General features: G+C 41.8%; 1 protein-coding gene across 1 annotated transcript in view; it reads left to right on the plus strand.

Moving 5' to 3' along the window:
• PRKCH (protein kinase C eta) overlaps nt 1-24387 on the plus strand; it is a 212981-nt gene that overhangs the window by 106981 nt on the left and 81613 nt on the right. Inside the window, exons 3-9 of the mRNA XM_001498126.7 lie at nt 6537-6687; nt 9145-9179; nt 12806-12894; nt 14361-14490; nt 16724-16851; nt 19799-19942; nt 20158-20331. Of these exons, the coding sequence (XP_001498176.1) occupies nt 6537-6687; nt 9145-9179; nt 12806-12894; nt 14361-14490; nt 16724-16851; nt 19799-19942; nt 20158-20331 (851 nt within the window). The remainder of the gene's footprint in view (nt 1-6536; nt 6688-9144; nt 9180-12805; nt 12895-14360; nt 14491-16723; nt 16852-19798; nt 19943-20157; nt 20332-24387) is intronic.

Raw genomic sequence — 24387 nt, forward strand, 5'->3', positions numbered from 1 at the left:
AAGTTTTGTTAAAATGACCCATAGGAGGTTCTTCTGAGGCAGCTGGGATAGAGGGGTGAAGAAGAGACAGCCCCCACTGTTGAGGGATAAGGGAAGAGGTTGAGGTGCCTCCCAGGTTGCTGTGGGAACAGAGGGGAGGGGCATTTCACCTCAATTTAGGATTTGGGGGAGGCCACTTAGGCTCTGAGGCAGACAGGATAAGTCTAAATTAACTAGTTGGGGAAAAGCGGGGAGGGGCATTCCAGGAGGGGTGAAGGCATTAAGGGATGACCAACAAGGTGGACAGCTACAAGCAGGTTCCCCCTAAGGTCTACAGGCTGTAAGCAATCACCTAGAAAATTCGTAGGTCATGGGGGCTGGCCCTGTGGCCGAGTGGTTAAGTTCGCGCGCTCCGCTGCAGGCAGCCCAGTGTTTCGTTGGTTCGAATCCTGGGCGCGGACATGGCACTGCTCATCAGGCCACGCTGAGGCAGCGTCCCACATGCCACAACTAGAAGAACCCACAACGAAGAATATACAACTATGTACCAGGGGGCTTTGGGGAGAAAAAGGAAATAATAAAATCTTTAAAGAAGAAAAAAAATTCGTAGGTCATGATATTGCTATGGTAATAGCTGTTGAGGGGGAAAAAGGATTCAATTCGTGAAATATTAAAAATGCAAGTGAGCTGACCTTTTAAAAATCTTCATAGGATTAAGAGATTAAATAAGTAAATTCTTGGTAATTAGACCCCCAGGGAGAATTTAATTTGCATGTAGATGTGATCAGTGTTTAGTAATTCAATACTAGTTTGCATTGGCCAGTGTTCAGCTGGGTCTCAGGTTGGTGATAACATAGGCTAGATATAGGGTGATACCATTAGGCTAAATTTTTATCATCTGCCAGCAAAGGAGCATTAAAATTGTTCATTTTGTGGTTACTAAATGACTTCTAAAGTATTGAGGAAGAGAGCATACAGTAGAGTGACTTCTGTTCTCATGTGACCCATATTCAAAATTATAGGAACTTCTCAGGAATATTGATTATGATACTATCCCCACAGGGCTTGCGGGGCTGAGGACAGGGGGATATTTTATCTTCTTTAGACAGATGGGAAACCGACAAAAGAAAGTAATTAGGCTGCTTGCCAAAGGTTTAACATACATACCCCAAAAGGAAAACTATAGGAGGTACAACTTTAACGGTGCTAGAGCCTCTGAAGGCATTAAAATCTTAACCAAATTCATCTTGGCTATTTCTGCATTTCATTCTTTGAAATTTCTGATGTAGACCCTAATTTTTACTGTTAAAAAGAATGTAGATGGGGCCAGCCTGGTGGCACAGCAGTTAAGCGCGCATGTTCCTCTTCGGTGGCCCGGGGTTCACCGGTTCAGGTCCCGGGTGTGGACATGCACCACTTGGCAAGCCAGGCATCCCACATATAAAGTAGAGGAAGATGGGCACGGATGTCAGCTCAGGGCCAGTCTTCCTCAGCAAAAAGAGGAGGATGGGCAGCAGATGTTAGCTCAGGGCTAATCTTCCTCAAAAAAAAAAAAAAGAATGTAGCAACTGATATCTATATAGCATATGTTCTTGCTTTGTGGTATTTTTTTTTTATTGAGTTATTGATAGGTTACAATCTTGTGAAATTTCAATTGTACATTAATGTTTGTCAGTCATGTTGTAGGTGCACCACTTCAGCCTTTGTGCCCACCCCCCACCCCACCTTTCCCCTGGTATCCACTAAACTGTTCTTAGTCCATAATTTTAAATTCCTCATATGAGTGGAGTCATACACAGATTATCTTTCTCTCGCTGGCTTATTTCACTTAACATAATTCTCTCAAGGTCCATCCATGTTATTGCAAATGGAATGATTTTGTTCTGTTTTGCAGCTGAGGAGTATTCCACATCTTCTTTATCCATTCGTCTGTTGATGGGCACTTAGGTTGCTTCCACGTCTTGGCTATTGTAAACAGTGCTGCAATAAACATTGGGGTGCACAGGACTTTTGGGATTGCTGACTTCAGGCTCTTTGGATAAATACCCAGTAGTGGGATGGCTGGATCGTATGGTAGTTCTATTTTTAGTTTTTTGAGGAATCTCCATTCTTGCTTTGTGGTATTTTTTATAGAAAAAAAATCCTACAAGTTGATTTGCTGTATGAAAGGAAATGCATATTTAAAACTTTGACAGGTATTATCAAATTGGTCTCCAAAAAAAAAGTACTCTTGAGGGGCCAGCCTGGTGGCCTAGCGGTTGGGTTCACGTGCTCGGCTTTGGCAGCCCTGGGTTCACGGGTTCAGATCGCAGGCGCTGACCTAGCACTGCTCGTCAAGCCGTGATGTGGCGGCATCCCACGTAAAATAGAGGAAGATTGGCACAGATGTTAGCTCAGCAACAATCTTCCTCACAAAAAAAATTCTTGAAATAGCTAGTTGTCAAATGATACCATGTGGCTAGCTCTGTGATAATACTTTGAATGCATTTCCTCATTCAGTCCTTGGAAAAATCCCATGAGGAAAGCACTGCCTGGTTTACTGATGGGAACACCAAGCCTTAGCAGGATAAACACCACTAGAGGCAGCGGGGTCCGGACTGGAGCCCAGTTTATTCTTCTACCAGCAGAGGATGGAGGTGCCTGTTGCCCCACACCCTTGTAAGAACGGGCATGTTAGCAATCCTGATAAGTGTTTGCCCATTTCAGAAGTGAAATGTCATTTACCTCCTGGCTCCTGTGTGACCATCTTGGATAGGATTGGACATCTTGGCATGTTTATTGTCTGTCTGCAGACTTTAGTTTTTTGAGTTGCCTATTCATGTCCTCTGCCCCATTTTTACTAGACTATTCGTCCTTTTTTCTTATTGATTCCACGTATTGTAAATAGTAACCCTTTGTCATGTTGCAAATCCTTTTCTCCCCAGTTGTTTCTTTCAACTTTGTTTTGTGTCTTTTGCCAAATAGAACTTTAAATTTCCGAAGTTGCAAATCTGTGAATGTTTTATGGTTTTAGAGTTTTCTTATCCTTATCCCATATCAGGACTATATTTTTTCTTTGTTTTCTTATCTTTTATAATTTCCTCCTTAACATTTATCTGAGATTATTTTGGTGGAAGGAGTGAGATAAAGATATTTTCCAAAAAGCTATCTAGTTGTTTGAACACCATTTATTGAATAGTCCATCTTTTCCCCATGATTTGAACCATATTCTCTTTCAGCTAAACTGATTTCTACTTTTGGACTCTTCTTGAAGTGGTAGGGCACTCTTTCAATTATTGTGACTTTAGCATATGTTTTAACATGTAGAGCAAGTCCTCTGCCATTGAAATTTTTGGACAGTTTTTAAATATTTTTGGTATCAAATAAACTTTGAAAAAAGTTGTCAAGTTTAAAACATCCTTTGGCAGTGTTGCTTGGTTTTTTGTTGAATTTAGAGATTAGTTTAGAAAGAATTGACAACATTATACTATTGAGTCTTCATATCTAAGTACTTCATTTTTACATCTTTTCATATTATTCAGTTGGGTTTTATAGTTTTCTTTATATAAATCTTCACTTCTTCTCATAAATTATTCCTACATAATTTAGTTTTTGTAGCTGTATGAGTAGAATATTTTTTTATTATATATTCTAATTGATTCTCTTGATATACTAAAGATGTGTTGATTTTTAATGGTTTATTACTGTCCATCTTACTGAGCTCTGTCATTAATAAATTTGGCTGAATTCTCCTGAGTTTGCTACTCATGTATCAAACAACTCCAAATAATGGTATCTTTGCCTCTTTTTTCCAATAGTTTTGTCTTTTATTTTGTTTTCATTTCTAACAGTTTTGGCGAGTACTTTCAGAGTGTATTGAGTAATAATGGTGATAATTGGTCTTATTTGTTCTTGACTTTCATGGGAATTTTTTTTTAACCTACCATTCAGCTTGGTGCCTTTGACGTGTGAACGTACGTTTTAGTCATATTAAAGAGACAGTCTTCTAACCTTACTTTTCAAAAGGTTTTTTAATGGATTCCTAGTTAAATTTCATCAAGCGCCTTTTCAACATCTATTGAAATGATCATACTTATTTCCTTTTACCTATTAATAGAATAAGACACAATAATAGATTTTCTAATAATATACCCTTTGTTACGCTTCAGGGAAAATTCCCACTTGGTCACACTGGGCTTTTCTTTTAGGATAATGCTGGATAGTGTGGAAGTTCCTGATTGTCTGCGTATAATCGCTACTGGGAAAAGTCCATATAAAATGAATCCTTCAAAATGAGGACTAAATTTTGTTAATAGTTAAAAAATGGAAGAAGGAGTTTGAAAAAGGAAACTAGAATTATGAAAATCTTTATTATATTAAACAAATTTTGTTCCCTTGCTCTAGACACTAACTTTTAGAAGAAAATGATTTTCAGAGAATTTTGCTGTAGCAGAATGCTACCTATTTTATTTTTTCATTTTTATAGTACTGTTTTAAATAGGATATTTTTAACAAGTGTTTGAGGTGTCATCATTTTCTCAGGAGCGTAATATGTTGATACTCAAATTATTCTATCTTAAAATGACAGTCACATCATTTTATCAAATTTCTTTTGTTCAGTTGTTAACTGATCTAACTGTGCCAGAGCCTTATCTGCCATTGGCTTTGGGTGTGAATCTAGCTGTTTCAAATGTCACTTTCCATAGACTGCATGGAAATTCTTCAACCTTAACCAGATTTTCAGTTAATTTATATTGCATATTAAGACGTTCAGTGTATACATTACCACATCAAAGAAACTGAGAAGCCAATGTCATGGGCGGGGAAAAATGCTGATATTAAGTAGAAAGAAATATTTGTGTTGGGGACTAAGTGGAAAGGAATAGGAAAGCAAAGTCCCCATAACAGGAAAATATTCACTAATATTTTCTAATATTGCTTTCTTATTCACTTTGTAACTACACAAACTTCAGTAATGAAGACCCCTACATCAATATTTATGAGTGAGCTTGATATATAAGCAGCGGGGTACTTTTCCTGAGGTCCATAATTAGAATTTAGATGGTCCAGAAATTTGATGGGAGAAAAAATTTTCCATCTTTATTTTCATTAACTTATAATATGAATGTAGCATTGTTTTTCCATTTACAAACAAACCACAGTAGTATTAGCAGTACTTATGATGTTGTCACAATAGAAATCACAGACGTTTTCATGTCATGTTACGGTTTTCACAGACATTTTGAAAATGCAACTTAACATCATCACTACTTCAAAATTATTATAAGGACTAGGCCTACCACTAAGTATTTAATTAATTTATAGAAGAAGCACATATCTTATTCTATCTCACTTCAAACATATTTTCATACCTGATTTCCTTTGTAATCTTACATATTGTATTTTTCTGGATTATAAAACTTTATTCTGAGAAGTGACCCATAGGCCTCCTAGACTGTCTCAGAGGTCATGACATAAAATGATAACTAACCTCTGATTTCTTTTTTCTCTTATATCTTAGGATATATCAGTTATATCTTTTAGTCCTAGGATTATATCCCTTAATTTCCTTTAAGAAATGAACACTTTTCTTCTTTTTCTATTTTGGACCAGGCTTAAACACTAACATTATCTTGTCCTTGAAGGCTTAAAATAATTCACCCATGAAACCATCTGAGTCTGATGGTTTTTGAGAGATAATCCTTAGAAAACTTTATGGATTTCTTCCAAAAATTTCATCTGTTTGGTTCATGTAGCTCTTCTTCAATTAATTTTGGTCATTTACATTTTCATGGAATTCTTCCAGATTTTAAAATTTATTGGCAAATTATTCTTATATGATTCCTTAAATTTCTTTTGCATACATGATTAATTTAAAAGCATTATTAAAGAGTTAATCTTTATTAATCACAAGACGGTGCATACATTGGAAAAGTTCTAGTATAATTCTGTGGAAAACATTATTTATTATCTTTAGATGGTGCACAGTTTTCAGAGTCTTCAGATTAGGAGCCACTATTTTAAAAAGGTGAGGTTAGAAAAGGCACTTTGCACCAATTCCAGGTTAATTTCTACCTATTCCAGGTTAGCAGAGGTGGTGCTGAGACTGATGCTTTGGGGCAGCACTCTCTCTGGCTGTGTGGGGGCAGTTCCCTCATTCAGTTTGTGAGGATGCCAGAAAGAAAGGGAAATAATGAGGAACTCTGTTTCACTGGCCAGTAGGTATAGCCAATGGACAGACCTGAGGTCCTGGACAGCTGGACAGGGACTAGGAGGCCGTGCTAATGTCACAAACCTGAGCATCAGAACCCTGCAAAACCCATGCTCTGTGCTGGGGACACTGGCCCAAGATAGCCAGTTATAACCAGACAGTGGGAAGCTCAGGGTTCACCTAGGTCTAACCCTAACATTACGAGTCCTGAGGTTACCAGGAAAGCATCATGATTTTTCTGGGGTGTTTTGCATCTTGAAGCAAGAAAAAATAATTTGGGGAGTATTTGGACTATCAAACTTTCTCATACACTAGGTGCAGATAGATTCATTACACATTGTTCTTTTTTCCCTTTTTTGATATACAGCTACTCTCCAGAGAGACCGAATCTTCAAGCATTTTACCAGGAAGCGCCAAAGGGCTATGCGAAGGCGAGTCCACCAGATCAACGGACACAAGTTTATGGCCACGTACCTGCGGCAGCCCACCTACTGCTCTCACTGCAGGGAGTTCATCTGGTGAGAGCTCCTCCAGCTTCTCTCCTCCTCAGAGCGTCTTTCTAAGGGAGGCTTCCTCCGGTTAGGTGTGATTTCAGGAGAAAGCAGGATTATTAAGAATTGTTTTAGGATGCGATTTTTGGCTCTTATTTTTAACTTGTTGACCCAGCAATTTAAATCCCTAATAAAAGAAAATCTAAAGAATTTGCAGATCCAAGTTTTAGATGTTATTTCTTTTCCCAAACATTTTGGTAAGGGTGCTAAAGGAATCATGAACTGGTCAAAAACCACTACTCAGAGAGAGAGGTTAATTGATGAATAATCTGCTCCTAAGGAAGAAAGAAATATCAACAGTATTGCATTAAGAAGACATGAATCCCACGATGAGTTATGGAAATTAACTGTTGTAATTCAGCACACAGTGGTCTTCGGCCTTATGTATGTAGCCGAAGGTAATAGCTCTCAGTGATCATATACTATAAGCCCTGGCATTTAGGAATTAAGATAATTAACAGTCAAGAAATTCTAGATGAATTGGGGCAATATCTTACTATACGTGTGACTCAAGCTTAAGTCTCAGTGGCGAATCGATAATGTAAAATAAGTTTAGGTAATAGTTATCTTCAATGAGAGGCAACATTAAACACGTTTATTTGGAAAGAGAAGAAGAAATACCCCTCATGCACAGAGGAACATACACACATACACAGCCATCTCAGAAGGAGAAAACACAGTTTAGTGTCTGCAGCCTGAAAGGAGATCTATGTTTTTGTTGCAGACTTTAGCATTTTGTTTAATGCAGGCAGAAGAACTTGGTTCAGAGTAATTTCTGAATATTGATCAATTACTTTGTATTTTGTGATGATTTTGGATTTTATGCCTGTTAGCAGTCAGAATCCAGGGTTAGTTACTGATTCTGGCATCTTTAATCAAGAATAGAATCTTCTCTAAATCAAAGGCCCCAAACTGGCTGCTGATATGAAGTCTACAAATGTGCCATAACAACTACAGTCTTAGGAAAAAGTTCCTATTGCATTTTCTATTGAAAAACTCAGATGCCATGACGTCTTTGAGCCCATTTTCCTTCTTTGCACCAGTCTGCACTCTCTAGCTGCTTGTGGTCCCACCTCTCCCTGTGGTTTGCTTGACCTGAAGGGTCACTATCCGTTGCCATTTATTTCATGTCACACCGTTCTGCTTCCTTCCTTTATGTGACCTGCCTTTATGTGACCTTTAAATGCCCGTATAGGCATTTGTAGTGACAACCTGTGACCTCAACTAGCATTCTTAATGGGAACTTATTTGATAATTTCACTAAATTTTTTCTATCAAGGAAACATTAACTCCCACCCAACCAGCCTTGTCACATACACACACACACACCCATATTTAAAATATTGGTATATGTGTTATATACATATGGGTAAGAGTATGCTATGGCATTCAGTCTCATCACCTGCTAGATGTGTGAACCTAGACAAGTTTTATAACCCATCGGTGTCTCCCCATTTGCAAAATAGAGACAATAATTTTATTTTGTTTGTATAGTAAGCTTTTATATAGACCTTAAAGTGCCAGACACCATTCTAAGCGTTTAACATTATCAACTCTTTATCTTCATAGTAACCCTGTGTAGGAGGTACTGTTATCATTATTCCTTTTTATAGATGAGGAAACTATGGCTCAAAGAAGTTGACAACTTGCCCCAGTCACACCCGGGCCATCTGGCTTCATGGCTATGCTCTTAGCCATCCTATTATGTGCGCTACCTCACCTGGCTTTTGTGAGGATTGAAAGAGATGGTACATGTCAGCTGGTTGGCTCAGTGCCTGGCAGATCTTACAGGCTTAGTAAAATGTGGCCTTTGTTAATGAGAATGAGAATAACATCACCATCACCCAGAGATTGTATTAGGGAGACAGAGAGCTGGAAGCTGTAGGCATGACAGGCACATTGTGGCCGCATTTCTGCTCTCCCGTGGACTCTGGGGTGATGTGGGCACAGGAAGAGAGAGGGTGCCTCAGGTCAGGCAGCTGCAGTGGACTCATCTGTTTATGTCCATACGTGAATCTGCGTCTGTTTACTTCACCCTCTGCATGTCTTCACGTGTACGTGAGAGAGGATGCTAAACTAGGTGGTGGAGTGACGCCTCAGGCTGAGGCTCAGTCATACGTATGAATGAGGGTTTATTTTCGTTGAGGACTTGAGGCCTTGCCATGGAAGTGGTTGAATGAGAATTGCCTATTCCCACCTGTTTATATCATCTGGAGCATTCTAGGCCATCAGATGATTTCCTCTGTGCCTTGTGGTAACAAACAAGGGCTCAAAAAGCACATCCTCTTTGCCTCTCCTCTGAAATTGTGTTTTTCATAAAGGACCAGAGGATGAAATTTGTTTTCCTTAAGTACTGTAATTATGGGAGCAATGTTGCTGAAATATTTGACTGATGGTCACTTTTTTCTCTATTGTTTTGAACAGGGGAGTATTTGGGAAACAGGGTTATCAATGCCAAGGTAAGAAAACATTTTTAAAACCATGTTTAATCTTGTTTCTATGTTAAAAATTTATTATGCCAGGAGGAAACAGGATACATTCCATTAATATTGTGATAAATAACTCTGTAGGTCAAATGAGACTCCCATAGAATTACAACTCTTTAGTTTTGGTTAAATTTTGGCTATATATTTTTCAGACAACATAGAGGGAATGTTTTTATTCCTAAAGCCAGGATGCCTAATGAAGTTTAGTTGTTTAAAGTTTTGTCTGTGCAATAATGTGAAAGTACTAAAAGGTAATGCCATTGTGTGAGCAGTGCCCTTGAATCTTGAAGATAAATTTTTGTTTTTCTCCAATTTCACCATCAATAGGGGAGAGAAGTTTTCTTATCTTTGCCCTCATTGGAAATAGAAGTTATTATCCAAGTTGCTTTTTTGATTTTCTGATTTTTAAAAGAATGAGAGAAGTGTTCAAAGTTAAGCTATTAATGATCTTGTAAGTCATTACACATTAAATTTATTTCGATTTTTACAATTCTAAGATAAATCCAATTTACTAGTGTTCTGGCAGAATTGGAACGAAATAAAAGTGGAAGGAGTGGAAGAAGACTCTTTACTCAGGAGATTTAGCCAGACTGGACTGGCCTGTCTTTTATTTGGGCCTCCCTATTGTTGGCTTGAGCATCGTCACACGGTTTATACATATGGTACCTGTCTTCTTGATCTATGCTCTACAGATGATTGCTGAAATAGCAAAACATATCCTAGAGTGGTAGCCTTCATGTAAATAAGGAAATCCTGCCTTCTTTTCTGGAGGAGGTGAGGTAAAACTTTATTTCCCTTAGAAGAATGGAATAAGACATACTTCAATGTGTATGAACAAATTGATTGAGTTCTCAAATTTAGAAAAAATAAAATATATAATAAATACAACAACAGTAACTGACCTTATATTATTAACCTCAGCCCCAAATGAGAACAGAGTTCACAGGTCAGAATTGACGTCACTTTTTGACCTGGACCTCCCCAGCATGGGGATTTGCCTGGCAGCCAACTCCAGTCTCTCTCATGCATAGTGCCAGGATATTTTATGGGCTGATTTTCAGTGGGCCACCTGCTGTTAAAAGAGCCAGAAAGAACATTGGTCAGGAGACATAAGACACCAATTTGTTTACATCTTGCTCAGGAATATAAAACCAAATACCTGACTGGAGAAAGGTATACTATACTAACACTAATCAAAAGAAAGTAGACAAAGCAGAGTTCAGAACAAGGAGAATTATCAGGGACAAGGAGAAGCATTATGTAATAATAAAGGGGTCAAATCTTCAAGAATACATTACAATCCTTAACATGTATGCACCTAGTAACAGGGCATCAGAAATATGAGAGGCAAAAACTGATAGAACTGCAAGGATATACAGACAAATCCACTATTATAGTTGGTGACTTCAGTATCCCAGTAACTGACAGATCCAGCAGGCAGAAAAATTTGTAAGAATATCACAACTTGATCAAATTGACGTTTATAGAATATTGCATCTACCAACAATAAGTGTATGCATTCTTCTCAAGCTCACAAGGAACATTTATCAACACAGGCCACATTCTGGCCCATAGAACAAACCTTAACAAATTTAAAAGAATAGAAATCATAAGTATCTTTTTGGACCACAATGGAATTAAACTACAAATGAATAACAGAAAGTTAGTTGGAAAGCCCCAAAATATTTGGAGATTAAACAACACATTCTAAATACCACATAGGCAAAAGACTCCAGAGAAAATAAAAAATATTCTGAACCAAGTGAAAATGAAAATACGTTTCATCAAAATTTGTGGGATGCAGTGATAGCAGTACTGAAAGGGAAACTTATAGCATTAAATGCATATATTGGAAAAAAGAAAGGTCTAAAATCAATATTCTAAGTTTTCATCTTAGGAAACTAGAAAAAGGAGAGAAACTTAATTTAAAATGACCAGAAGAAAAGAAATAATACAATTAGAGCATCAATCAGTAAAATTGAAATTAGGAAAACAATAGAGAAAATTCACTAAATCAAAAGCTGGTTCTTTAAAAAGATCAATAAGATTGATAAACCTCTAGCCAAGCTAACTGAAAGAAACCCAGATGCCTCAGAACATGAGGTTTTTCTGTGTGAAGGATGGTTTTGAGATCCCCTCATATAAAAAGACCAGTTCTCCTGGAACTTTGAATTCAGTTCTCCTGAGAATTCAATCTGATGAAAGCTAGATTAGTTTTAAAGTATAGTGCTATTTGCTGACATGTCATCTGTCTTTATGTATTTAATCCTAAAAACTTCCACATGTCCTGAAAGATCTTAAAAATGATGTATATTTTCATGCTGGTTCATTGCATTTGTTCATCCTTTAATGGCAAACTGGACTGCATCTGCACTATGTCAGTTATCTAGATAAAAATGAAAAAAAATGTTCAGAAAGTTCTAAATATTCAAACGATTGAGTCATTCTGCAAATATTTAATGAGTGCCTACTTTATTCGAGGCATTATGCTGCCTGGGAATCCTGCGGACATTAAAGGCTATATATGGAAGATTTGAAATGAGGGGGTGTAAGGGTTGCAGGAGGAGACCGCAGGAGGGAAAGATGGTTTCAGTCTAGAAGGGGAGTCAGAGGTAGTGTATTTTCACGGAAGAGACATTTTTGTTAAAGCTGTGTCTTGTTATAAACTTACGATTTAGTTTGTTAGTGCCATCAAGTCAATTCCGACTCCTACGGACGCTGTGTTCAGCACAGCTGAGCCCTGCCTGGTGTTTCTGAGCCATCCTCTCCACCTTCCGGTGCCATAGCAGACAGTGCTCCACTGTTATTCATAGTTTTCATGACCAATTTTTTCAGAAGTGGGTGGCCAGGTCCTTCTTCCTAGTCTGTCTTAGTCTGGAAGCTCTGCTGAAATCTATCCACCATGGGTGACCCTGCATACCAGTGGCATAGCTTTAGGCATCACAGCAATACACACACAGCCTCCACATTATGACAACCGACAGATGGGTGGTGGTGTTCCCTCACTGGGAAACGAACCCGGGCTGTGGTGGTGAGGGTCCTGAATCTTAACCACTAGACCATCAGGGCTGGCTATTTAGTTGAGCCATAGAAAAGGAAGATATCCTAGGGGTTGAGAAGGACATGGACAGTGTGCTGGGGGAGGGTTAAGACTTGCTCCAGGAAGAGCAACTGGTCTAGTTTTCACTGGAACAAAGAACTCCCATAGAAGAAAGGTGACAGGTAAGCTTGGGGTGGCCTCTGGAGGGCCTGAAACCTGGCTAGGAAATTTGAACTCTATTGGTTGACAATGCAATGTAATTGAAGGTTTAGATCAAGGGGTGAGGTGACCAGAATATACTGTGAGAAGATTCCTCTGGAGGTGGATGCGAGAATGGCTAGAGCCAGGAAGGATGAATTAAGCTCAGGTTTGAGCATGAACGAAGGCCGGCTTAGGATGATGGTAAAGAACATAGGAAGGATGGGAGTACTGGCTGCCATCATGTGGGCCAAACATCCAAATCAAGCGCCTTGGCCTGGTGCAGCCCTTGTTGACTCTACTGTACCTGGCTAGACTGTGAGCCTGCAATAAATGTATAATCGTGGATTTAATTTCCTAGTGTGCACCTGTGTCGTCCATAAGCGCTGCCATCATCTAATTGTTACAGCTTGCACTTGCCAAAACAATATTAACAAAGTGGATTCAAAGGTAAGAGGATAAGCGGTTTGCTAATTAAGTGTCTGCATGTGCTCTTTCTCTCTGCCTCTTTTTCTCCCTCCCTCCCCCTCCCTCCTCCCTTCCACACTCATGCCAGTGGTGGTATCAGAATTGAGATTTCTCTCCTTATGTTATGGCATTTGTATCTCTGTCCTTGTGTAGAATGTCCTCGAGATGAGCCTGTTAGTGCTCAGCTGGGTGTGAGCTCTGGGGATCACTTCTGCCCATTTGGAGAGAGCCTTGGAGGAGTGAGAGATCCCTGAGTTTGGCATCACGTGACCGGAATTTGAATGCGGGATCCAGCCTCCGCTAGCTAGCTTCTCTCTTGGCCTCAGTCTTAAAATGGGATCCATGCTTCCCTCACAAAGTTTTTGTGAGAGATAAACAAGATAGAATTGATGTGACAAGTATGTTGTTAACTGCAAACTGCGCTTCCTAAATAAGGTGGCTGCTGGCCTCCCCCAGCCTCTCGGGAGATTTCAGGGAGGACGTCCATCTGTACATAAACGCTTGAACTTCACTCTCGCCCCTTGCATCGAGTTCAGCTGAGGCAGGCCTGCATTCTCAGTTCTGAGGGTGGAAAGCAGACGGAGTATTGCTGACAGTTAGCAGTGGATTGACAGATGCATTGAGAAGTCTGACTCTGGACCCCAGTGGTTCTTCACAGTGGGCATGGAGGATTGCTAAAGGGTGCACAGAGAGGTGTGTGTACTTTTATGAAAGAGGCCAGAAAAGTTTCAAGAGGAGTAAGAACTGCCCCACTCCTTGTCATGTGTGGGTCTGTTGTTATTACTTCAAAATTGTGACATAGACCATAGAGCATATACCTAGTCTAGTTATTTGCTGGAAATGGTATGTGAAATTACACTTGATTTTAGCCAAAAGGTCAAGAAGCAATTGTGTGTGAGATTAAAGGAAACCCATGCACTCAGATATCAGAATGCAAATGCCAGGCAAAGGCTGGAAGGGCTGAATAAGATGCTACGTGAATGTCACTTTGGAATGGATTCCTTCTGTGGTTCCATGCTCTCTGGGTGCCACTTTCTTCCACAAACCCCCAACCCCCGTGACACAATTTCTGGAAGAGCTTATGATAGCAAGTGTATGTAGTCTATAAAAGACCTGTTTAATCCTGAAGTTAAAAGGTTCTGGGAAATGGACATGGCTTGGCAAGGAGAGAAATACAGCCTCAATATAAAAGATGAAGTGAAAATTTTAATTTCTATCGATCTGCCAAAAGGTGAACAATCTAATGCACACCACACATTTCTGTCCAGTCTTGTTCATTAGAAAGTGTGCTTAGTCTGCTTAGTAAGGCCTGAGGAATTAATCGTGGCGGTAGCAATGAAATAATATACCCGGCTCAGGGGTCAGAGTAACACTTTGCTTTTGGTGGGCTCCTATTTTACGAAAGATGTTGGTGTGATTTTTAGCTCTTCCTATTTCCTTTTTTACAGGTTGCTGAACAGAGGTTCGGAATCAACATCCCACACAAGTTCAGCATCCACAACTACAAAGTGCCAACGTTCTGTGATCACTGTGGCTCCCTGCTCTGGGGGATAATGCGACAAGGACTTCAGTGTAAAAGTGAGATGCTGGGGTGCTGGGTACCCACTTCTTCATGAGAACAGCATGCCATGAGCTTTTGGAATTCTCTAGGTTCAGGATCTGACCTAGGACTAATGGCGTCAGATCCTTTGTAAATTAACGTCTTAGTGGTTCTATAATTTTACGTTCCTTGTCAGGCGTGTAAAGAGAGTTACATCTGATCCACAGATTTCCTAACCATAGAATATTAAGTCAGTTGTTAATTTAGTGTTCTATCTAGCTGGCTATCATCTATTTAGTGCTGAGTACAGACTAGTCACTGTGTATTTTAATAGGTATTTGCAAGAGGAAAAAAATGGGATCTTGGTCAGAAATGGAAGATGGTAAGGTGGCCAAAAGAGAAGTTTGGGTTATGAGTAAGAACTGGCAGGAGGGTAGGTCTGATGAGCTCACCAGAAATAAGCAGGAATTGAGTTGTGAAAGCATAACTCGAGCTGCCTGGTCTTCTTGAGGGGCACTGTGATGGAGATCGGAGGGGTTGTTGGAGTGAAGGACATTGGGGCTTTGGCCGTGAGCTTGCCCTTCACTAACTGTCCCCAGTGGAGCCCCAGCTTGGAGCTTTTGCCTCAGCAAAGGGTCTGAGGTTGAGGGACAATCCCTGTTCTGCTAAGAGTTGGGGAGCTCTTGGCCTTGAGTCATCTCCCACTGAGCGTTGCTGTAACATCCTGGCTGGGGTTAGTCATGGGGTGCACTGTCCCCTGTTGGAATACATGTGAATTTCATCCTGAAGACTTAGACACATCCTGAGTCACTGAGGCAGACAGAGTTCACGTCAGTGCAACTGCACAACTTTCATTGACTGCCTGGACTTACCAAGCCTGCTTCTGTCAACAAAAAGGAACAAGTCCCTTGTTTTTAAGAAGGACAAATTCTTTTCTCTCTCCAGAACACCATTTAATCATTCTTTTTTTATATAACCAAAATGGCAGCCAGCTCATGTGTAGCTTTGGTTTGGCACTGCTTGATCATGAGCTGAATGGTCTCACCTGTGTGTGGGTTTCCAGCATGAAAGTCACTTTCTGCTCTTCTATGGTTGTGGCTGACATGTAGGGCCGTGCATGGGGTCATCTGCATTGTTCTTATCCCTGGTGGCCCTGAAGGTAGCACATCTGCCATGATCTGGCTCCTATAATTTTTGCTTTTATGTCACATGGTGGTTTTGAAGGGCCACTGCAGGCTTGTGTATCTCCATACCTGCTTTCCTGAGAGAGATGGATTTCCCCTGAAGCTAATGAAGCTTAAGCCAAGGGCCCCTCCCTTGCAAGGGCACCTTCCAGAGCTCTCCACTTGATTAGGTATTCTTTTTTTTAAAGAGAGTACCTAAATTACATAAATTCAGGCCCCACAAAACCTGGATCTTCTCATGTTTCCAAAGATGGATTGATACTCCAGAAACAGGAATTCATTGCTTGCTGCTTCATCTCTGCCTCCCGTCAGCAAGGCCCACGTAAAGAAACCGTATCAGAACTTTCTTTCTGCTGATTAAACCTCGGGTCCGTCATCGTCCCAGGACGGCTTCCTGTGCACCAGAAGCTGTGCTTGCTTCACTCTCCTCTTCCAACTGCCATTTACTTTGACCTTTAAAAAAGTTGCTTTTCTTCCCCCATGAAGCAGTTAGAACCACAGGCTGCGCTGAGAACCACAGCCCCACAGGATGCCGTGCTCTGTGCTGTGAGGGCTACCCAACCACAACAATACTCAGAAAGAAAGCTTTACTCAAAGGTTGTTCTCTCAGAAACACCATTTCCATCCTGTCTGAAGAGCAATCTCTGTGTAGCATGTAGACTGCTACCTTTTGTGGAGAGAGCGAAGGGAAAGCATGAAGTCAGTTGGCCTGACTCCTTGTTATTTCTCTGACTGGGGACTGTCACTGCGATGAACATTTTGAGCTCTCTGTTGAATCGTGCTATTAAGTCGACAGGGACTGTTACAGATGATTGAGATGAATGCCTTTCATCAAGTCAGGGAGAAAAAAGTGTAGTTGAAATTTATTATTCTTCTCTATGCCGGGCTTTCTGCTTCTGCACAAAACAGAATTAGATAAAATGTCAGGGATTATTACGAGTGTAAGTTTAATTTTATGAGAAGATGGCATTGTTCAGCCTGTCCAATTCCTCTGTCGCAATCTTCCAGGTTATTAAAGTTCTCCTTCACAGCACACGTTGACTTGGCTCCTCTCTGAATGTGGATTGTCCTCTCTTCTTCCCTTCAGTATGTAAAATGAATGTACACATTCGGTGTCAGGCGAACGTGGCTCCTAACTGTGGGGTGAACGCGGTGGAGCTCGCCAAGACTCTGGCTGGGATGGGCCTCCAGCCTGGAAATATTTCTCCAACCTCGGTAAGCTTTGCTTTTTTCACCTATTGTCCTTTAGAAGTTGTTTTGTTGTGGTAAGCCCGGACTGGCGCATGTGACGTAAACGGCGTAAAGTTCCTATCTCCGCAAACACAACGAACAGATTCATTGCGTTTTAAAAGAGCATTTTGTTTCACAAATGAGATTCTATATACAATTATATGACAGGAAATAATGAGTGTGCAGATATAGCAAGAAGCAGAGGAAGGATCTTTTTTTAAAAAGTCAGCTTCCTGATGAGGAGCCTGAAATCCAGGGGCCTGGGTCTGCTCATGGCTGGGCCCCAGGAGCGCAGTTGGCCAGTAGCTGTGGGCCTCCACTTCCTCTGCTCTGAAGAGCTTGAGCCTGAAGCTCTCTGAGGCTCTCTGCAGCCTTGGAATCCAGCAGTTCTGCAGTTTTTGTTTATGGATTGTGAATTTATCTCTCGAGTTCAGTGATGACGGGAGTTCCTTCCTCTGAGCTCTCGGGTTGGGTGGAGTTGTGTCAGTTGCCGTAGACATGTTTTGTCTTGCAACCTCCCTGAGTGACCTCCACCTGCTGGCGTGTTGTCCATTAGAGCCTCGGCCACTTCCCAGGCCCGTGTCCTACTGCTGCCTTCCTGGCCGGGGTCTGCAGAGAGCTGGGAAAGAGCCATGGCTATGACTGTGATTTCTGAAAGGTGTAGCTTGATGGCCAGGTCAGGAAAACCCTAGACTTAACTGCTGAGTATCTCTGGGTGCTTAGGAAGGAAAATGCAATCATTGTTAGGTTCTTGGTTATCCAGAAAATGTCAGCACCAACCACCCCATTTCGTTTTTACTGAAAGGATGCCTGGTAGGTCAGGGACTTGACTGACATTGTGTGTCTTGATTTCAGGAAGGCATTGGCAGAGTCCCTCAAAGTGTGTCTTGTGGATAAGACAGTCAGGATGCTAATACCATGAGGGAGATTGCTAATGCACAGGACGGCTGTTCCTGAAGAGTGTAGATAAAGGATTTCAGCCCACACCAGGGCTTCTAAAATATGATGGGAGTAAGATAGACCATGTGGCACCTCTAGGAATGGGCACTGCCACTTGTCATTTGTCATTTGAACCAAGTATCTTTAATATTATGATATTTAATAGTGGGAAAACCAAATCTACCTGTTATTTGACAGTACAACATTAAAAAGAGACGGAGAATCCTTAGTCTGTCAAAAGAGAAGAATGGGTTAAAAAAAATTGAGACACTGGCCTAGAGTTTTCTAGCCAGTGCTAGCCCAACCAGGGGAAGTATTTAAGTAGAGGAAGTGAAATTCAAACTGGTAAAATTTTTCTATCTTTGGAAAATTTATGATCAGAAATCTGGAGGAGAAACTGTTAAAACAATTGGGTTTTTAAGATGATCTATGTTATGTCTGGCTCTCGCTGTGCTACTGGGTTGAGAAGGTCAAATCCTTTTAGTTTCAGGCTTTTGCACAGTTGTTTATTGCAAACATCGCTTAGAAGTTGCCCCAGATAAGCTTTTTTTTAGCTCTAAAATAGGTCAAAAAGCTCCAGGATGTTAGACTTTTGATCTGTTGTTTAGTGGTAGCTTGTATCATAAATGTCCCAAGGTGGACATCTGCAAGTCATCCTGCCTTGGTGGCACCCTCACTGTGATGGGCTTGTGTCAGCAGCGTGGAGCTGGAGAACCACCGAGGCCACGCTGACGGCTGGTTCGGTGTGCTGAGACTGGAGCTCTCGTTGTGCTGGTGGTCAGCCTTCCTAGGGGGCAAGTGGACCATGTATCAGAAGTCGTCTAAAGTAACACGTTGGCCCAAAGAATTCCATTTCCAGAAAGTTATCTTAAGAAAAAGGATGAGGATGATCATGATGATGACAACACAGCTCGTGTTTATGGAATGTGCCAGGCACGGATCAAAGTGCTTTATGTGCGTCTATTCATTTGCTCCACATAATAACTCATGTGGCAGGTGCTGTAACATCCCCTTTGTTTAGAAGAGGGAGCTGAGGCACAGAGAGGATGGGTAGGGAATTGCCCAAGGTCACTGGGTTAGGGTGCAGAGCTGTGATTTGAACTTAGGCAGCCTGCTTAAGAGCCTAGGCTCTGAATCACCCTGCTTTGAAGATTTGAATGGAAGTACATTCACTGTGGTGTTTGTTATACTAGGAAAAATGGGAGAGAACCTATATTTCCAATAGCATGGGAATTAGTGAATAAATTGTGATATATACATGAAATGGAATATTGGACAGCCCTTAAAACTCATGTTCTTGAAGTATATTTAAAGATACGGAAAATATACATGACAAAATGTTAAATAAAAATGTGTTGTGAAACAATTTTCTTATATTTTTAAAAATTAATGTGTGAAGACAGATGTGTACATATGTGTAATTGTTTTTAGATTTTTTTGAGGGGGGCTGGTGAGATTATAGGTATTTTAAATTTTATCCTTCATACTTTTCTTCATTGTTCCAATTTTTACATTAATTTTTATTTCTCTTATATAATTTAAAATATTGTATAAATAACGTTGCTTCATTCGTTCACATCCTGGTGTGGAGTGGTACTTGATCCTCTGAGCAAACGTGAAAGCTGTTCTTTGTAGGGAGTGGACACCAGGGGGCGCTCTTGGAATCTGACCGCCTGTAGAAAGCCACCCAAGAAACTGGCCGGACCAGACTCGGGCGTTTGTGTTTCTATACACTCCCATTTGAGCACAAACTAAAACTCGGTGGCTTAGATATATTTTTAAATGATTCTCTCCCAAATACAGTAAGCACAGATCAGGAGCTGGTGCCGAGGTAGTTTTGATCAGCAGAACCTGATCATATGTCAAGCTGAACTGATCTTTGCCCTCACGTTGTATTGAGTGTTGAGGCTGCAAGTAAGGTCTTCTCCATTCATAAATGCTTCGTGCCCGCACTGTGACTTCTGACTCAATGTATTCCTACTCTTCTCTGCAGAAGCTTGTTTCCAGAACGACTCTAAGACGACAGGGAAAGGAGAGCATCAAAGAAGGAAATGGCATTGGGGTTAATTCTTCCAACCGACTTGGTATCGACAACTTTGAGTTCATCCGAGTGTTGGGGAAGGGGAGCTTTGGGAAGGTGAGTCTTGGCTGTAACTGTTTGGGTTGCAGTAAGCCCATTATGGGTACGTTGTTTGTGTGTACGTTTGTGCATGTGTGTATGTTGCTTGTGTGTGCATGTATGTACACACTCACATTTCCCATGCGCCATTCCTTCCCTTTCTGCCCCGTGTGTCCCACACCCTAGGAACCACAAGAGTTCTCATGCTCAGGCTCTCTCCTGCTTTGCCATAGGTGATGCTTGCAAGAATAAAAGAAACAGGAGACCTCTATGCCGTGAAGATTCTGAAGAAGGACGTGATCCTGCAGGACGATGACGTGGAATGCACGATGACGGAGAAGAGGATCCTGTCCTTGGCCCGCAATCACCCCTTCCTCACTCAGCTGTTCTGCTGCTTTCAGACCCCTGTAAGTATGACTCACAGTCGTGCCTCGACAGCCTCCTTTCTTTTTCTTTTGTTTTTTTTTTGTGAGGAAGCCCTGAGCTAACATCTGCTGCCAATCCTCCTCTTTTTGCTGAGGAAGACTGGCACTGAGCTAACATCTGTGTCCATCTTCTTCTACTTTATATGTGGGACGCCTACTACAGCATGGCTTGCCAAGCGGTGCTATGTCTGCACCCGCGATCCAAACCGGCAAACCCTGGGCCACCGAAGCGGAACATGCGCACTTAACCGCGGCGCCACCGGGCCGACCCCAGCCTCCATTCTTAAACAGTTGAGACAATAAGATGTTGAAGGTTTAGTACAGTAGAGTCTCAGAAACTTGTGGGGGATGAGCTCCCACAGTAGGGCCATATGAAGGTACCAGGGACTTCTAATGACCTCTGGGAGAAAGTCAAAACCAGTGAACTACCTGCTTCCTTTCCTGCTGTCCCAGAGAAGGGTCACTTTGAGGGCTGTGTGTCCTATGTCTGAAACGTCTTCATACATAAGTCTTCTCTAGCAGAGTGAAGGTTCCAGAAGTCTAAGAGCAGAGTAAGTGTCATGGGCTGCTTATCTGGGAGACTTTGGCTTTGGCTCTGCTCCAAAATACTGGTCTGGTTCTGAACCCCAGGTTCAGACCAGGCTGGGCCCACGTGGGCGCCATGATTTGTGATGTCCAGGGCATTGCTCCTGGCCTCAATCAGGCACCCTCTGCTTGATTCCATTGACTGATCCTGGGATTTGAGTCGTCTACCCTGTGATGGGGTGCCGTTGGCAATGCTTTTGGCTGCAGTTAACAGAGTACCTGGCCTACAGTGGTTCATGCAATAAACAGAAAGGATGAGTTTAGTTCATGAGTATAAGCTTTTTTCTTGAGAAGTCTGGTGGAAGCAGCATTAGGGTTGGATTAGCTGCCCAGTGACATCAGGCGTCTCTTCCCCTTGGCATCTCAAGTTATTTGCCACAGCCCTAAACATCACAGCATCCAAAGCAGGAAGGATGGGGCAGAGGCACAAGGCCTTCATGGGCCACTATCCTTTTATCAGGAAGAGACAAATCTTTCCCAGACTTGAGTCCCCTTAGCTGCAAGGGAGGCTGGAAGAGCAAATATCTAGCCACCAAAGCTGGTTTATCATGATTGCCTTCCACCAACCTTGTAATAATGTAATGTAATATAATAATATATCTTGGAGATTGTTTCATATTTGTGCACACCTAGCTGCCACATCCCCTGGGGCAGGGTACTCTGCTGCCCGTTTTGTATGGGGCTGAGAACCGGGCTTCTGTTGTCAGTGAAGAGGGAAGATGGCTCCTGAGAGGGTACCAAGAGGGCATGCCACAGATGTTTCAGAGTCTTCTCACTGTCAGAAGACATTCTGGGAGAGTGGATCAGGGCACCCCACCTGGCCCGGGGATGCTGCAGTGTATTTCCAGGGCAAGTAACAGCTAAGCTGGGACCATAAGGGTGAGTTAGAGTTAGTTAGGCAAAGAGAATGAAGGCAAATATGCCAGATAGGATAACAGCACCTGCATGGGTCCAGCAGTAAGCGAGAGTGTGAGGTTTGACTAAAGCTCACCTGCATGAAGGATGGAGGGTGAGGCCCAGGGGCCTAGTGAGAACCAAGGCTCCAGAAGTGAGCCGAGCCAGGGCCAGGCTGTGAAGGGTCATGTAGGCTGTGTTAAGGAGCTTCGATTTTAGTCCTAAGAACAAATGGAGAACATTTAAGCAGAGGAATGATGTATCAGTTTGCCTTTTTTAAGTATAAAAAAACTAAGTTTTTGCAGTAGGTAATGTAAGTGTCCTCTAAATATCCATATCCTTTCTTTGAAAGAGACTAGTTCCAAGTGTACCCTTTCAGAGAAGATTTGCACGTAAAAGCATATGCACATTCCACATATATGCACCCATATTTATTTTTTAAAAACACAAATGATAGCATAATTTGCCCACCATTCTACATCTTATTATTTTTTTAGGAGAAAACTCCAAAATGGCTTTATTGAGGGAGTAAATTTCTCTAATCCATCTTGCAAAATTTACACATTTTTTTTCATTGAGGTATAATTGACAAATAACATATTTCAGGCGTTCAACATAATGAGTTGATATTTACATATACTGAGAAATGTTCACCACAATGTTAACATCTGTTACCATACTTATTTACACAATTTTTTTTCTTGTTATGAGAACTTTTCAGATCTCCTCTCAGCGACTTTCAAATATGCAATACAGTACTATTAACTATAGTCACCATGCTGTACATTACCATAGACCTTATTTTTTTTGAAAAACATAATACTATGTCTTGGAGATTGTTTCCTATTTGTATATACCTAGCTGCCTCACTTTTCAATGGCTGCGTAGTACTTCATTTTAAGAACATGACATGATTTCTTTAACTTGTTTCCTATTGCCACATGTTTAGGTTGTACCTGGACTTTTGTTTCAAAGGTACAGTGAGTCCTTTTGCACTGCTATCTTTACAATGCCTGCGTTATTATTTCTATGTGATACACTACTGTAAGTGGTATCGCTTGGTCACAGGTATATCATGCACACTTTGGACTGAGTCCACTTGGCCTTCTCCCCCATAGTGGTTAGAGAGAGCTAACTCTTTATCACCTGTACACCAGGCACTGTTCTGAGTGCTTTATGAGTATTATCTCCTTTAAATCCTTACAGTAACCGTGTCGAGTAAATTCTGTTAGCGTCACTCCTATTTTACAGACGAGGAAACTGAGGCACAAAGACATTTAGCTTCCACGTGGCAGAGGTTTTGACAGCAGGCCGTCTGACTGCAGAGCCCAAGCTCTTAGCACTGGCTTGCTGCCTTTCTAAATTCACACTCCCAAGCCATGTGTGAGAAGCCTGTTTCCCCCACGCTCCCATCCTGGCATGCTGTCTATCATTCTGATGATCGGAGAGATTAAAAAACTAGTATCTTTGAGGTTCTAATTTTCATTTCTCTGACTGTGAGTGAGGCTGAGCATTCGTCTATGTTTAGAGGTCGCTTGTGTTCAAATCTGTGCTGGGAAGAACACATGCGCAGCCTGGAGAATGGGTGGAGCAGGGAGGACTGGAAGTGGGGAGACAGGAGGTGTATTAAAGAGGATGCACAGTATGCACTCCCATGCATATTGGAAGGAGCTGGGGACTCAGCTGATAGCTTCTTGGGCCACAGCCCCCCCTGTACTCCTTCCGCCTTGAGACCACACCCTCCTTCCCTCATGGTCTGTGGCTCCAGGAGCCGGGGAGCCTGCACCGGTCTGCCCCTGTTGCCCGTGATTCTCTGCGTCCCCTCTCCAGGGTCCATGTTCCTTTGGAGCGCTAGTTCTTCCTGGCCTCCACTGCCCCCTGGAGTAGCCCTGAAACTCAGTTTCCTATACTTTGTACTTGGCCTGCATGGAGCCCTTCCCCCGCCTCATCCAGCTGTTTTCTCCAGGAGGTGACAGCTCAGTCTTGAGAACACCCTTGTGAAGAAGGCGTGACTGATGGATGGCCCGGGTTTCATGCTCCCGCCTCCTGCTCACACCATGAATCAAAGGGCGAGGCAGGGCTCCGCTCCGCTATCTCTCAGGGCCTGCACCAAAGAGCAGATGGTTTCCTGTGACGTTAGGCTAGACAATCTCAACTGGCTGATAACCTTTGAGTCAGACAGTCACCTGGCATTTACTGAACCTAGTCTGGTCGTGCAGTGGCTGTTTCAAGTTACTCTAATGAACAAATAAATAAATGTCTCCTACCCAACTCCAGGGGGCTTCACCTACAAAAGGAAATGCCGGGGTTTCCTTAGAAGCGGTCAGAAGTCTCACCAACAGTTAGATCGTGTTGTGGTAGAGTAGCACAAGAAATAAACCTGGAACAGACTGGGAGCCCAATGAATATAGCATATACAATGTGGAATTTTCCAGGAAAATATATGAATTATACAATACACCAAAATGTCAGCGGCCACACAGGATCTCCACAGTGTTCCGCAGGTGGTGTGTTTTTCCTAGTGACAGTTTCTTATGTGGCCACAAGGTGGCAGTCGTT

This window comes from Equus caballus, chromosome 24, assembly GCF_041296265.1.
Source record: "Equus caballus isolate H_3958 breed thoroughbred chromosome 24, TB-T2T, whole genome shotgun sequence".
NCBI lineage: Eukaryota > Metazoa > Chordata > Mammalia > Perissodactyla > Equidae > Equus > Equus caballus.